Here is a 15,585-nt window from a genome sequence, read left to right on the forward strand (position 1 = left end):
TCAAGAAAAATCCTGTGAAATGCCATAACACTTGTGGACAAAGAGAAGAACCTTCCAGAGGGGGGACAACACAAATAAGCAAACATATACAACATTTCAGAATCAAAATTATTTTGGATTTCTTAACAGCAACACCAGAAGTTCGAAAACAGTGGAATGAGGCTTTCAAAATAATGAAAGAAAATTATTTTCACCTAGAATTCTATATCCAATGAAAGTATTAAAGTGGAAGATTAATATCACAATAATTCCTAACATACAAGACCTAAAACGCTAATCTCTACACACTCTTTCTTAGCAAGTTACTGGAGGAGGTTTTCCATCAAAACAAGGGAATAAACCAAGTAAACCAAGAAAGAGAAAAACGTGGAATTAGCAAACAGGAGATCAAACACAGGAAAGAATCAAAGGGAATCCCAGGATGATATAAAGGGGGATCCCAGGATGACTCTTGTGTTACAGGCATAGAGGTCAAGCAGTCCTGATTAATGTAGGTTTGATAGTGTGTGGCGTGGGAAAGTGCAAGTTGCCAGATTTGTGTCGAACTTTCCCTAGAGATTGAATTGCTAGGTATAGTGCAAGTCAATGGAAACCATCATTTTAGTGATGAGGTCTACAATGATGATGGTGTGTACTTGAGGCAATAAATGTGTTCCCGTGATGAACGTCTACATCCAAACCTAGTATTTATCTCTCTATTAACCACCATCTTGAAAAAAACATATTGATTCTTCTGTATGCAGAAGAAAACAAAATCTGTGGCAGGAATTTTCTCCTAAAGATATACATCTTAATATATCTATAGATTCTCTCTTAAGAGAGAGAGATGAAGTTGATAACTGACTGTCGGTAGGAGAAATATATGGCTAGTGGGGGTGGTGTGAGGGAGACTTACTTTTCATTGTTTACCTTTTTGTTCCTTTTAAATTTTGTACCATGTGTATATATGTTACTTAAAGGTGAATAAATATATATTCCTTAAAAATGTAAAACAAATAGGGGCCGGCCTGGTGGTGTAGCTGTTAAGTGCGTGCGCTCCACTGTGGCGGCCAGGGGTTTGCAGGTTTGGATCCCAGGAGCGCACCGATGCACCACTTGTCAAGCCATGCTGTGGCGGTGTCCCATATAAGGTAGAGGAAGATGGGCACGGATGTTAGCCCAGGGCCAATATTCCTCAGCAAAAAGAGGAGGATTGGCATTGGATGTTAGCTTAGGTGTAATTTTCCTCACCAAAATAAATAAATAAATAAATAAAAATAAAGATAATAAATGTTGCTGATTAACTATGAGACTATATCCTTTATCATTTAAAAATATTTAGCATTTCTTCTATTTGTAACATTAGATTTTTTTTTGCAAGTTGCAAATTTAAATTCTGTTTTGGTATGGAAGAAGGAAAAGGTTAATTTTTTGTAGTCCTTGCCAAATACAAATAACGTAGATTAAGAATTCTTAGAGGCTGAATAATTGATGATATGAATGATGAAACTTCTCTTGTTCCACAGGAGTAATTCTATAGTTTTAGAATGCCCTTTAGTAAATGTGATAGAATTCAAGTAATTCTAAACTTGAAAACCTTGCTCCATTAGGATCATATTTTCAGTATTAATTACCTGGTGGTCACGACATGGGAAGATGCTTGCTACAGCATTGACAAGGCAACAGCTGAAGCTGTTTTTTGGCTGCAGTCTCCATTTAAATTGATGACTGAACCAAAGTAAACAAAATCTTTAACAATTTCAGTGTCTTTATTGTCCATGTTACAGTTGTGTGGTTCTTCTGTAGTCATGATTTTTGTCTTGATGTCAGAATGCAGTCCTGCTTTGGCACTTCCTTCGTTCACTTTCGTCAGAAGTCGTTTCAAGTCATTGCTGCTTTCTGCTGGCAAGATGATGTCATCTGTAGATCTTAGATTGTTGAGATTTCCTCCACCAATTTTCACTCCTCTTTCATCTGAGTCTAGTCCAGTTTTTTGTATTATATGTTCTGCATACAGATGAAACAGGTAGGGAGGTAAAATGTACCCTTGTCTGTCACTTTTGCCTTTAGGAAACCATTCTGCCTCTCCATATTCTGTCCTGAAAGTGGCTTTTTGTCTACAGTACAGGTGACGCACCAAGACAGTCAAGTGCTGAGGCACGCCCATGTCTTTCAGAGTAGCCCATAGCTTTTCATGATCCACGCAGTCAAAGGTTTTATTGTAGACGATAGAACATAAACTAACCTTCTTCAAAAATTCTCTGGAGCACTCTAGTAGCCCACGAATAATCAAAATTAGATCTCATGTGCCTCTCCCTTGTTGAAATCCAGCTTGGACACAGGCATTTCTTGCTCCATATAAGGTAAAAAGCCTTTGTTGCAGCACCTTGACCATCACTTTGCTTGAGTGGGAAATTAGAGCAGTGGTCCTATAGTTACTGCACTTCTTGGCATCTCCTTTCTTGGGGATTGGGATGTGTATTGAGCATTTCCAGTCTGTAGGCCATTGTTTTGTTTTCTATATTTGTTTGCATATTTTTGTTAGGATTTTGACAGATTCACACTCTGTGGCTTGAAGTAATTCTGTCGATATCCCATCTACCCCTGGTGATTTATTTCTTCCCAAGACTTTTAGAGCAACTTTCACTTCACTTTCTAGAATTACGGGCTCTTCCTCATAGGAATCTTCTTCAAAGGAATCTGTCATCCTTCTGTCTCTTCTGTACAGATCTTCAGTATACTGTTTCCACCTTCCTTTTATTTTCTCCTGATCAGATAGTGTCTTCCCTCTTGGTTGTTCAGCATTCCTAATCAGGGTTTAAATTTCCCTTTGGTTTCTTGAATCTTTTGGAAGAGACCTCTTGTTCTTCCTTTTTTGTTGTTCTTTTCTCTCTTTGCATTGGCCATGAGAGTAGTTCTCTTTATGTCTAGTCAAAGGGTCAATGCATCCCTTCAATTCTGCTAAAATAATGTTTGTATTTTCACCTTGTCATTCACAGAGATTGTACAGTTGTTTATTCTGAAACTTGAAAAGGCAGAGTTAACTTTCAAATTGATGAAAGGTTTTGTGCGAAAGTTGATTACTGCAAAATCAATTGAATTCTTATGTTTTTCTTTACATGGTCATCTATTGGGTCCTGATTCTCATTTATTTATTTTATTCTATTCCTTATTCTATTTTCTTTCTACGGACTTACTGAAACTTAAAATAAGGAGACTATTCCCATTTACTTGGAATATGCTATACTTGCTGCCTTTCCTAAGGTACCCATTAACAAGAGGCAAGATGAGAGGGAGGTAATATCCCAGATAAGCAGGATTTAGAATTCGGTGGTTATGATGATATATTGTGCTGGCGAGTATTGTTTTATAAATGACATTTAATATGTTATGTGCTAAGTAATCCAAGAGGGGCTAAAGGTAGCAAATACCAGTAGATTTTCAAAAGGGAAGAAAGAGCTAGACATCCAGAAAAAAAACAAGAGAAGGGAATTAATGCCTGGCTAATTTAAAGAAGCATGATATTGGGGTTTTAGTGACAATCAGAAGGGTGTTAACTTCCACTTCCAAGGGATCTTCCACTTGGTGTATCTTAGTGTGAGTTCACAGTGTCACAGATTGGAGATTAGTGGATAAATATTGGTGTTGAAAGTGACAGAAAATGCAACCCAAACTGGCTATAGTAAAAATGTAATTTATTGCCTCAGTAACGGAAAAGGCCAGGGTAAAGCTGGATTCAGGAACCTAAGCTTGCTTATCAAGACTTGGCTCCTCTCCACCTCTTGGCTCTGTCTTTGGCTGTGTTGGCTTCATTTCCAGGCTTGGAGGAAACTGTCCCCAATCAACGTGATCCTGACTCCAGCAGTAGAGGGAATCTGCATCCTTATGCTTAAGCAAAAGTCTCAGAATTGTGTCTTGTTGGCTTTGATTATCCCGATCTGAATCATATGCCCATCCTTGTGAGTATCTTGGAGCCAAGGACCATATGTTATGGATCTTTGGGTCCTCAGTGATTAGCACAGGGTGTTACACTATGTATAGTAGGTGTTCAGTATAAAATGTTATACCAAACTGTAAACTGCTCTTCTGAAAGCAACCAATTTGCATTGTAGGAGCTACTCTAATATATTCCTGATTTTAATTTTGAAATATATTTTGCAGAATTAGGTGACTTGTTGGGTAGGCTGAATATGATTCCTAGAATCCAAGAACCTAAGACGTTGTGCCTGCATGCTCTCAGGACTCTATCAAAACTTTGTAGTACAATTCAGGAAATAAGAAGCAGGAAAGTAACCTAAATCTCATGTTGTTTTAACATGATAAGAAATCTATTAAGAGATAAGAGATCTGTTGGCGGGAACAGCTTTCATTTCCTTTGACTCATAGTGAGTAAGAGTGGGAGGTATGAGAAGAACATGGATGATAACTGGAAATGTGAGGCTTTGAATGTTGGAGTACCATGCCATTACAGAGCAGAGGAATGACTCCATAATGCTAAAATTATTCTTTCACAGTTATGACAGAATATGACTTAAGCACATCATGGTCTTTAAACATATGTTGTTTGAAATTCATTTTATAGAGAAGTTTAAAATGAGTGGTCTGATTGGTCATGTAAAACTATATTAAATCTAATAAGAGAAAAAGTAACCTGAAATAGGTATGACTTATGTGTTATGCCAGTTACTAATGCCTACTCTGCTGACTTTAATAAAGGGAATCCCAAAGACTAGTTTTTTATTATGATAGAGGAAGATGTATGTCATTACCCTAAAAAAGAAACTATTCAGCATTTGTGGAATTATGCCTGTCTTCTAATGGGAACTTCACTTTCAAAGCTTTTTATTCATCTTTTAATTTCTATTGAATGCCAACTTTGCCTCAACATCTTTTCTCACAAGTTGAAAAGATGAAAGCAGAGGAGATTCAATTATCAATGATGTCACAGAATCTGAGGCATTTCCAGTCATGCTTGTTTGTTCATTTTGCATAATCTCAAAACTCACTGATGTGCACAAATTTAAAATGAATTTACTGACTTAACCACCAGATCTTGGAGCTCTAATTGCCTGGGAAACTGCAAGAAGGCACCATTTGAGCTCGTTGGTCCTGTCATTATAAGATGCTGTTAAATATTTAAAGTAGTCAAGAGAACTGTAGTTTCAGTTAAATAAGTGAAGTGTTTATCAGAATAATAAGGTGCAAACTTTTAGGAGACTTGTAATTATTCAGTTTTATGGTAGTTTTGGTTATTGTGCATGAGTTTAAAATACTCAAATGCTTGGAAACATGTAACCTAATTATATTATTATTATTCAAAATGGAGATGTGTGATTTGTAGGAATAAAATGAAAAAGGCAATATAATGGGGTTATTGGGTAGGGTCTGGAGATAGACTCCTGGGTTCAAATCCTGCCTAGCCACTTATTTAGCTAAATAATGCTGCTTGTGTTAACTAACCTGTCTGTGCCTTAGTTTCCTCAGCTGGAAAATGGGGTTAATGATACTAGCACCTTCTTTGTAGAGATGTTGTGAAGATTAAATGTGTTATTGTGTATAAAATACCTAGACTAACACTATATAAGCATTTGCTGTTATGATTACTTTCTGTAGACCATTGCAGTTTTTCTTCAAGAGATATGGAATCTTAAAATGCAATATAGTAACATGTAGAAAAATATATGAGGAAGTCTGCAGTAAGTTCAAGCGTATTGTGTTGAAAAATTCAGTAATTAACTTAAAGCTACAAATGTGGTCTACTGTATGTCCACTCCAGGACACAGTCCTCACACTCTAGGACAGTGGATTTCAAAGTGTATCCCAAGGATCAGTTGCATTAGAATCAACAGGGCTGCTTGTTAAATGCAGATTCCTGGGCCCCACCATAAACTCACTGGATCAGAATTTCTGGGTGTGCAAATCGACATTTTAACAGACATCTGAGTTGATTCTTATGCAGGACAGATTTTGAGAACTTAACGTTCCCAGTCGTTCATGCTTCCCCCTTCTCATGCTGTAACTCACCTTCGCTCTTTCTCACTTAGAACTTCAGGTGTCTTCTTTCTCTCAGCTCATGGTTCTATCACATCTCATGTTCAAGGAATTGAGATTTTTCTTTCAAAATCGCAGTAGGCCAAAGTTGATCTTTTTCTTACACATCCAACGCCTGGGTGGCTATCTCCTCACCCCTCCGTTCTGTATTCTCTTTTTCATCCCTAGTTCATTTCATTCCCACTATTTGTCATGAATGTGAAATCATTCTGGCTTTAGAATTTCACAAAAGATCTTCTTCAGTTGTCCTTGGTTTAGCCCAGAACTACTCCCAATTTCCTGCCTCTCCCAGGCTTTGCCTTTTTCCTTCCCTTTCTCTCATCTTTTTTATTTTCTTTCTTTTGGTAAATAAATGTTCCTGGCTTAGAAGTCAAGGAAGAGTTCACAGCTGCTGAGGGAGAACTGTTTTATTTCTTCTCCCAAGTCCTTCAGCCGCATGTCAGGCTTTCTTAAAGAGAAGGCGCGGGTGGAAAGAATGCCCGAATCCTCCAGAATCTCTGTCCCTATTCGTCTACGTCACTTTCCTGGACTCCATCTGAACTCTGCATCCCTGTCTGTGGATTTGCAGCCATAAGCATGTGAGACATCATTGAGCGATCTCAGACTGCATTGTTTGAATATACTTGACTGAGAAAATTGCATTGAAACTCTAAAATATCTCAAGAACTCTTGTAGTTGGTGGTCCTGAATGTAAAGCCATGTGTAGCCATGTGGAAATACCACGTACATGAAAATTTTATTACTTCTTGACCAAGGTAAAGATTAATAGGAAGCATTTTGGCTCATAGAGTACATAATGCAATTCTCCTTGAAAACGCATGAACTTGTTATGTTCGTGTGACTGATCTCATAGATCCATTGGAATCTTAATGATGCGTGAGATAAATTGTTCACATTTTTAGAGGTACATCTACATTACAAAACAGCAGTGCTTCCAAGAGGCCACTGCACTGTTATGCCTTTGAAATCACTTGAATCACACAGTGCTCAAAGTAGGAACAATATTGATGGCTCATAAACACACACACTGTAGTAAGAAGAAAACAGTAGAAATTATGGAAAAGAAGGAAATATACACTGCCACATTTGCTTATTTTTAAAGCCAACTTGGACATTTTATAAGAAGTGGTGTTTAGTATTTTAGCTAGTAAAATGGGAGAAATTTAAGACCTGGAATTTATGTCTTCTTTGACAGGATTAACATTTCCTTGAAATAACTAAAAAATTTTAAAAAGCATTCTCAAATAAGACAAATTTAAGGAAAAAGACACAAACAAGAAATCAATTTATTGATGAAGTTTTAGCTTGAACTACTTTATATACCAGTTTCAAGAGTTCTTTCATATTTGTATGGTCATCAAATAAGTAGATGAAAGTCTCATTAAATTTGATAATTTTTTAGTTTTGGCTTGTATTTTACAGTTTCATTTGGGGGAAGATGGGCTTTAATTCAATTTCCATGTTGCTGCTTAGGTTTTTCTTAGAATAAAGTGGAAGGTCAGATTTTTTAACAAACTAAATTTAATAAGTTTAAGGCTAGTTATGACTGTTATCTTGTTGTAGATGTTAAAGAACAAAAAGTAGTTATGAATAGTAAAAGAGAACTACAAGAAGAGATTGTGATTTGTAACTTATTTCTCTGATCACACATTTGAATCGAATGGCTTAATATTTGGTGTATTTGTCTTAATTGCTTAGTGTCTAATTCTTTACTCTGTGTTTATATCTGTAGACAACACAATCTGATGAAAATAGATACGTTTTGTGAACAAAATCTTTTTTTTCTTTCCTATAGGGATGTCCTCCGCATCTTTATTAGTAAATCTTCTTTCAGTTTTGCTCATCCCTTTTGTGTTTGGAGAAACAGAAATAAGGTTTGGTGGACAAATGGAATTTGTAGTTAATGAAACAAGTACAACAGTTATTCGTCTGGTCATCGAAAGGATAGGAGAGCCAGCAAATGTCACTGCAATTGTGTCGGTAAGAAATGATTGTAGTTCTGTTCTTCCTGAAATAGTATGAAATTCTTAGTTTCAATGACAAGAATTTTTTTTTTTTTTAATGTTTGAGATTCTGAGTAGTTTCGTTTTGGTAAATGATTTGCAAATACTATTCCGTTCATATCTCTTCTAGGTTTACGGAGTGCTCCAAGGCAGTCATGTGCATTTGACAATAATAGTATTTTAAAGATAAAGACTGATTATTTTAAAATGCTCATATATTTATTTTAAAACAAAAAATAAACATATCATGTATTTTTAAGTAAAAGAACATTTTAGGGCCGGCCCCGTGGCTTAGCGGTTAAGTGCTCGCGCTCCGCTACTGGCGGCCCTGGTTTGGATCCCGGGCGCGCACCGAGGCACCACTTCTCCGGCCATGCTGAGGCCGCGTCCCACATACAGCAACTAGAAGGATGTGCAACTATGACATACAACTATCTACTGGGGCTTTGGGGGACAGAAAAAGGAGGACGATTGGCAATAGATGTTAGCTTAGAGCCGGTCTTCCTCAGCAAAAAGAGGAGGATTAGCATGGATGTTAGCTCAGGGCTGATCTTCCTCACAAAAAAAGAAAGAACATTTTAATTTGGATTCTTGTTATCTCTGCTCAGATATATTATCTATTGTTAGGTGACTTAGAGAAAAAATATGAGATATTTAAAATTAGAAAAATGACAGTTTAAAAAATCCTTGGTTTTTAGTATATCTTAGTTTTTAGTAGATCTTAAAAGTTCTCATCACAAGAAAAAAAATTTTTGTAACTATATGTGGTGACAGGTGTTAACTAGACTTAATTGTGGTGATCACTTTGCAATATATACAAATATTGAACCATTATGTTGTGCACCTGAAACTAATATAATGTTATTTGTCAATTATACCTCAATAAAAACAAGAGAGAGAAGAAAAAGACTAATAATTCTAGAAAATAGGCTAAAGGTGAAAAAAAAAAACAAGCTTAGTTATGTCAGAGAGCTCTTTTTTGGGAAGAAATTAAGTGTATTAACTTAAGTAGAAGTTAGGTGAAATTTGTTGAACTATTGTTTGTCTTTTACACAGTTTAGTTATGGATGGATTGTGTGTGCATATATTTGTGTCTGTGTTTAACCAGAAAGTAGTGTTGTATGACCACTAAGGCTATTGCTATGTTTGAGGCCCAAAGTACTTGAAATTTTTGTATTCAAAAATAATTTTTTAAGCAATAGGTTAAATTATCACCATCTGCAACATTGTAAAAAGAGAAAAGAAGAAAAACTACCTATGAAACAAACCAAGTATTATAATTTTGTGCATTGCTTTCAATTTTTAATTTATGACATATATGTATATTTTTATTGAATTCATTTTTAGTTTGAATGTATATTATATTTGATAATCATTTTCATATAATTTTGATTGTATCCTAATATCTTTTCAGGTTGCTCTGTCATTTTCACAACTTTTCTTCATGGTGGTGTCATCATTTCCCAGTCATTCCTATTTTTCATTGAGGTTGCTTCCAGTTTTTACTGTTGTAAATGTTGCTCTGATGAAATTGTTTACATACGTGTTGATTTTTGCATATTTTGGACTGTTAAATTATTTTTTGGGTCAGATTACTGTGTTTTTCTGTTTGTTTCAGTGGCTCTTGATACTTAATGCTTTCTAAAAGACTGTGCCACTTGTTATAGTAAGGTGTGAGTACAAGTTTTCCAACGCCTCTGACAGCTTACTTGCATTTCGCAAGTATTTAAAACTTTATTTTTACAAATGAAAACTAGAAATTGACTAAAATTACCCCATAAATGTCCTTCATTTTTTATTTGTACAAAATCATAGCTTTTTCTAGTAGCTAAGTTATTCATTTTGAATTCTTTGGAGAGAGAAATATCATTTTGATTTGCAGAACAGGCTACTCCTTTATAATTTTATATTTATTGCTCCCATGAGAATCTTATTAGCTGTGCTGATGTTACAGAACGAGGTCTTAAAAAGTTAAGGAAAAGTTTATAATATCTAATAAGTTTGGAATCCTAAAAGAATTGGGTCTTTATTGGAGTTGTAGGAGAATATAAATAAAGCTTCAGGTTGAAAGCTTTGGAAAGAGCAGTTTCTTTGAAACTGATAGGGAAAATAATTGCTTTTCCTGACATATTTTGGCAGGCTGCTTCCACCTCTTCTTTGGGAGAGTTTTAGCCTCATTTTGTCATCTTCTTACGTTTGCTGTAATCCACTTCAGATCTATCAAGAGGCGGAGAAAAAAAATTCCCATCATTACTTTCCTGTATAATTATTACCTTTCTATGTAATGATTCCTTTACCTTCTAGAGCATAAACAAATAATTTTGTGTAGAATCATTTCTTTTTATGTTTTGAAGGTGATTTTTATCAGTTAAATATTTGTTTTGTTTTTGTACATCCTATCTGTAAACAGCAGTGTCATTTACTGATTCATGTTTTTTCTGTTGATTGCTCCAGTTAGCATCAGTTTTGCTTGTCTTAACACTGTGTTATTTAAGAACAACCCATATTTTGCATTTGATAGCTGTATGGAGACGACACTGGTGACTTTTTTGACACCTACGCTGCAGCTTTTATACCTGTTGGAGAAACAAATAGGACAGTGTACATAGCAGTGTGTGATGATGACTTACCAGAGCCTGATGAAACTTTTATTTTTCACTTAACGTTACAGGTGAGTCTTTCTTCCTCCCTTAACCTTAAACTCTTAAAAATCTTACAACCCTTAAAAATCTATTGCTGTAGAGATAAGCCGATTAGGTGACTTGTGGTTTTCATAGAAGCCAGAACTGATAACCTCCTCAGCAATTCCCGGTCTAGTTATTCCTCAGACAATCTTGTTTAGAAGATTCTACGGCTAGTTTTTGGATCCATTCAGGTTATTTAGAATTGCCATGACAGATGCTCAAGAAAACCTTGTCTTCCCTTTGGCTCTTTTCTTTTATCCCTCCCATGGTACCAGATGCACAAAGAGTGACCATGACTTCTGAGTTCAAAGGAGAAGGATACAAAAAACAGGCATGGAAGTGGGAGGTTCTGTGCCTTAGAATAAATTCAGAGTATCCCTGGGAAAAATGTTTGAATAGCCTAAGGGTTAATTGTCTTTTTATGGCTTGATCTATTAGGTTGAGGCAATGACTGCTAACACTGCTCTAGTTAATTTTTCTGAAGGGCAATGGCAATTTTTTTTAGAATGATTGTATCAGTATGATTAAAATTTTTATGAAAATGATGCTTGAAACAGCCATGTTTTTCTTTTGTAAATCCTTATTTTTCATATTCTTTTGTGCTGCTGTTGAATATCAATAGAAATGTTGCAGAAACTCTTTGCATTTTTATTAGAAAAATTTTCATATTTTATCTTTAATTTGACTCATTTATAGAATAACTGATTCTTAAGTTTCAGCACCTTCTATAAGAGAAGAATCACGTTTGAATAGAATTTCATACTACTTACTTAATTCTCTGTTATGTTAGTAATGATTAATTAGAGTAATTATTATATAGTATTACTAGCTAGTGATTCCTTATAATTATAATAATTTATATTTTAATGGTCAATGAATAATGGTTTTCAAAACTTTTTTGAAGAGTTTTTATTTGGGACTTCTTTACCATGTTGACTTAGTTTGAATATATTTTCTTAATCTGTGCATTAAAAGTATACTTGTAATTTTATTCGTATTCTGAATAATTACTGAAAGACAGCAATTCTATTAAAATGATTTTTTTCCTCTTATTTTTAATTTATTAATTTGTTTTTGGGCTTCTATTTTAGAAACCTTCAGCAGACGTGAAGCTTGGATGGCCAAGGACTGTTACTGTGACAATATTATCAAATGACAATGCATTTGGAATTATTTCATTTAATATGGTATGGTTACAGTTTGATTAATTTTGTGGTTGCTAGATAATAGTTTATTAAATTTTTTGATTATTTTTCATGATGTTACCTAGTATCATCCTATCTTTTGATATTTAAATAAAATTTACTCTAACTCTATCTGTATTCCACATTCTGTCCATTTGTTCTACCTAAGATTTCTTTGAATTGAGGAGACCTATAAGATCACAGTCATCTCTTATCCTAACCCCTTTCTGCCGATCGTTGCACCTGACTCAGTTGTTACCTCCTTTGGCTGGTCTCTAACTTGTATATTTTCTTAGTCCGTTTGGTCTGCTCTAACAGAATACCATAGACTGAGAGGCTTAAAAACAACAGAAATTTATTACTCACAGTTCTGGAGGCTGAGAAGTCTAAGATCAAGGCATCGACAGGTTTAGTGCCTGGTGAGGACCCACTTCCTGGTTCATAGACAGCGTTTTGCTGTGTTTTCATACGGTGGAAGGGGCAAGGGAGCTCTCTGGGGTCTCGTTTATAAGGGCACTAATCTCATTCATGAAGGCTCTGCCTTCATGATCTAATCACCTCCCAAAGGCCCCCCCTGCTAATACTGTCACATTGGGGGTTAGGATTTGAACAAATGAATTTTTGGGAGGCACAAACATTCAGTCTGTAGCAGATGTTGTAACCCAGTTCGTTTTGCTTGATTTCTCCAATTGCCGCTTAAAGAAAGCTTGTCTGTTTTTCAGCCTCCTCTGAAACTTGGGAATGACTAGGAGATGAGAAAAATATATTGAAAGAATACTGGAAAAACCTATAGTAACCTTAAAATTGAATAGGAGACATTACAGTTCTTAAAAACTCTATGGTCAATCCCCATACTCAGCTTTTCCCACTAATTAATATATATATATACATTTTTTTTTTGGTGAGGAAGATTGGCCCTGAGCTGACATCTGTTGCCAATCTTCCTCTTTTTACTTAAAGAAGATTGTCCCTGAGCTAACATCTGTGCCAGTCTTCTGTTTTGTATGTGGGTTGCTGCCACAGCATGGCTTGATGAGTGGTATGTATGTCTGCACCCGGGATTTGAACCTGTGAACCCTGGGCTGCCAAAGCAGAGCGCGTGAACTTAACCACTATGCCACTGGGCCAGCCCTAATTAATATTTATTAAAGGTTAAAACTCAGTGTCCATTTTGCTCAGTAGTTCATTTTTTTCCTCCCTTATCACCAAATTCCTGTGTCCCTGGCCAATATTATGTTCAGAGGGTTTTATCTTTAGAAACAAACATATAAGACAGGTACCCCCTTGAAAGAAATTGTTTTCAGCTCTTAAAACAGAATTTATCTCCCATACAATTAGACTTGGCTACTAAGTTTTGTACCACAGTAACCTTCCTGATATGGAGTCCTTTTGAATCATGTTACTAGTTATCATTACTAAAATATGATGTGATACTCCCTAGTTTTTTATTTATTTTCCAACTTAGATGGCTACTACAGTTGGTATATTTTATGTCATTTTCTTAGTACCTTAAATTTTCTTTGAAACAAGGTGGTTTATAGGTAAATATGATCTTTATAGTTTCAGTATCCTTATTAAAAAGGGCATGTGGATAATGTCAACAGAGTAGACATTTTGTAACCTCCATTAATCGTCATTTACAAAATTAATTAAATTTATTAATCATTTCTATTTGAATGATAGGGGATTATTGGTTAATTATGAAGCAGTTCCCTTAATTGCTTAATTTCTCTCCATACTGCTTTTCCTCTACACTCACTCCCAACTTATCATCCCCAACCTCATACTGATTTGTTTAAAGGTTCCATCCTTCCTTCCTTCCTTTCTTTTTCTTGACATTGTACATCTTAGCCTCTGGGAATGAATCCTAGTCTCTAGTGTTGTTCTCACATCCCTGACTGGTGGAGTCTCAGTGCTTCCTGGCAGCCTCTGACCGGGCATCTACCCTGCATGCTTAAAATTAAACCAAGTAACTATTGAGCTCACAGAGTTGCTAAGTAGGCTGGCTTTGGTTCCCAGCCTGGATGATGATTATACTGATGATGAAGATAACGTTGATGATGAGTATGATAATAGTAATAGCTTTTCATTAGCTACAGTTAATTAATGCTAGGAAATACCACATTCTTAGAGTCCAGTGTGGATTGATTTGTCTGTGGAAATTTCTAAGGTAACGGTTTGTGCCACCGCCTGCCTCTGATTGATCAGAGCCTGACTGTCTTTGCTCTTCCCAATAGCCTGTCTCAATCACAGTGAGTGAGCCTAGAGGCAGAAATGAATCTGTGCCTCTTACTCTCATCAGAGAAAAAGGAACCTATGGAATGGTCACTGTGACTTTTGAGGTAAGTTTACTCTGAAATCATATTAAGTGGTAACACTTTAGAGTTCATACCAGATAGCTACAATTTAAAAAATCAAGATCCTTTGTATAATAAACAAATATAATATTTAATAAAAATGAAATAAAAGTAAATACTTTTATTATCTGATAAATTTCATGGTTAATATAAAATATTTTCCTTGCTGCTTGAATATACTATGCTTATATGAAACACAGCATATCATTTTAGATACAGAGTAATAATACACCACAAAATAGAACAATAATAATGTTAATTCTGTAAGATTCATAAACCTTTATGATAAGCCTTTTCAAGACTATAAATTTTAAAAATGCCTATGGGTTACTTAGGCTTATATAAAATTATTTAATATGTAGTCTTCCTCCTTTTACAGTCTCCATTTTTAAAAACACAATTGATGGGTGGTGTTAATAGCACTCGCTCCACCATGGAGGTTCATAGACGTTGTAGCATTTGACATGGATAACATGGGCTGTGGGTGAGGTGCATTTCTCAGAGTACTAGCTGTAATAGTCCATCTTATTGCTTACTGACTACATGCACACTATTGCGTCACCGTATTGCTGTTCTTTGAGATAAATATTTAAATCTTCAACTAATTTTTGTGTTTTGTAAGATCCACAATGTGATCATATGCTATTTTCAAACATTAGAGCATTAGAAAGTTCTGATAGCAGTTTCTGTCTTAATTATATATATATCAATATATATATATTGAAATATATATGAAATATATGTATGATAGATATATCAATAAAATGGGTAATTAGATTTATGTGATGTATTTCTACTGAAACATGGAAGGGTTTTGCTTGTGCTTATGGGGACCTACATTGTATGGTGGTTATGTTAATTACATAAGAAAATAAAATGGCGTAAGTCTACAATGCATGAAAAACATGGTAAACACTAATTAAATATGCAAGTTCTACACAGGAAGCCTCAGGCAATATTTCATGTACTTATGAATATGCACATAGATAATACATTTTTGAAAATATATCTGAGAGTAAATATGGGAAAAATTGGAAAAAAAATTGAATGTAGAAACAATAAGGCCATGTCAGGTTATGGTGTTTTCAACTTGCCTGTGGCTGTCTGAAGTTGTTTTATTGGGTATTGAGCCTTTTGTTTTGTTGAAACAATTACAGCTAACACTTGTGGGGCACTTAATATTGCCATATACTGTTCTCAGTGCTTTATGCTGATTATCACTGCATATAAACAGCAACTCTTCCCAGCACTCAGGCTCCCTCGTGCCCTTCTTAATTTTTTCTCCATAATACTTATCGTCATCTGACACATACACATTTGTTTATTT

The 15,585-nt window shown here is 35.3% G+C and overlaps 1 protein-coding gene across 1 annotated transcript in view; it reads left to right on the forward strand.

The window, feature by feature from the left end:
• ADGRV1 (adhesion G protein-coupled receptor V1) overlaps positions 1–15,585 on the forward strand; it is a 521,379-nt gene that overhangs the window by 27,240 nt on the left and 478,554 nt on the right. The window contains exons 2-5 of the mRNA XM_058528960.1: positions 7,826–8,010; positions 10,555–10,704; positions 11,809–11,904; positions 14,139–14,243. Of these exons, the coding sequence (XP_058384943.1) occupies positions 7,826–8,010; positions 10,555–10,704; positions 11,809–11,904; positions 14,139–14,243 (536 nt within the window). The remainder of the gene's footprint in view (positions 1–7,825; positions 8,011–10,554; positions 10,705–11,808; positions 11,905–14,138; positions 14,244–15,585) is intronic.

The sequence above is a fragment of the Diceros bicornis genome, chromosome 1 (assembly GCF_020826845.1).
Source record: "Diceros bicornis minor isolate mBicDic1 chromosome 1, mDicBic1.mat.cur, whole genome shotgun sequence".
Taxonomy (NCBI): domain Eukaryota; kingdom Metazoa; phylum Chordata; class Mammalia; order Perissodactyla; family Rhinocerotidae; genus Diceros; species Diceros bicornis.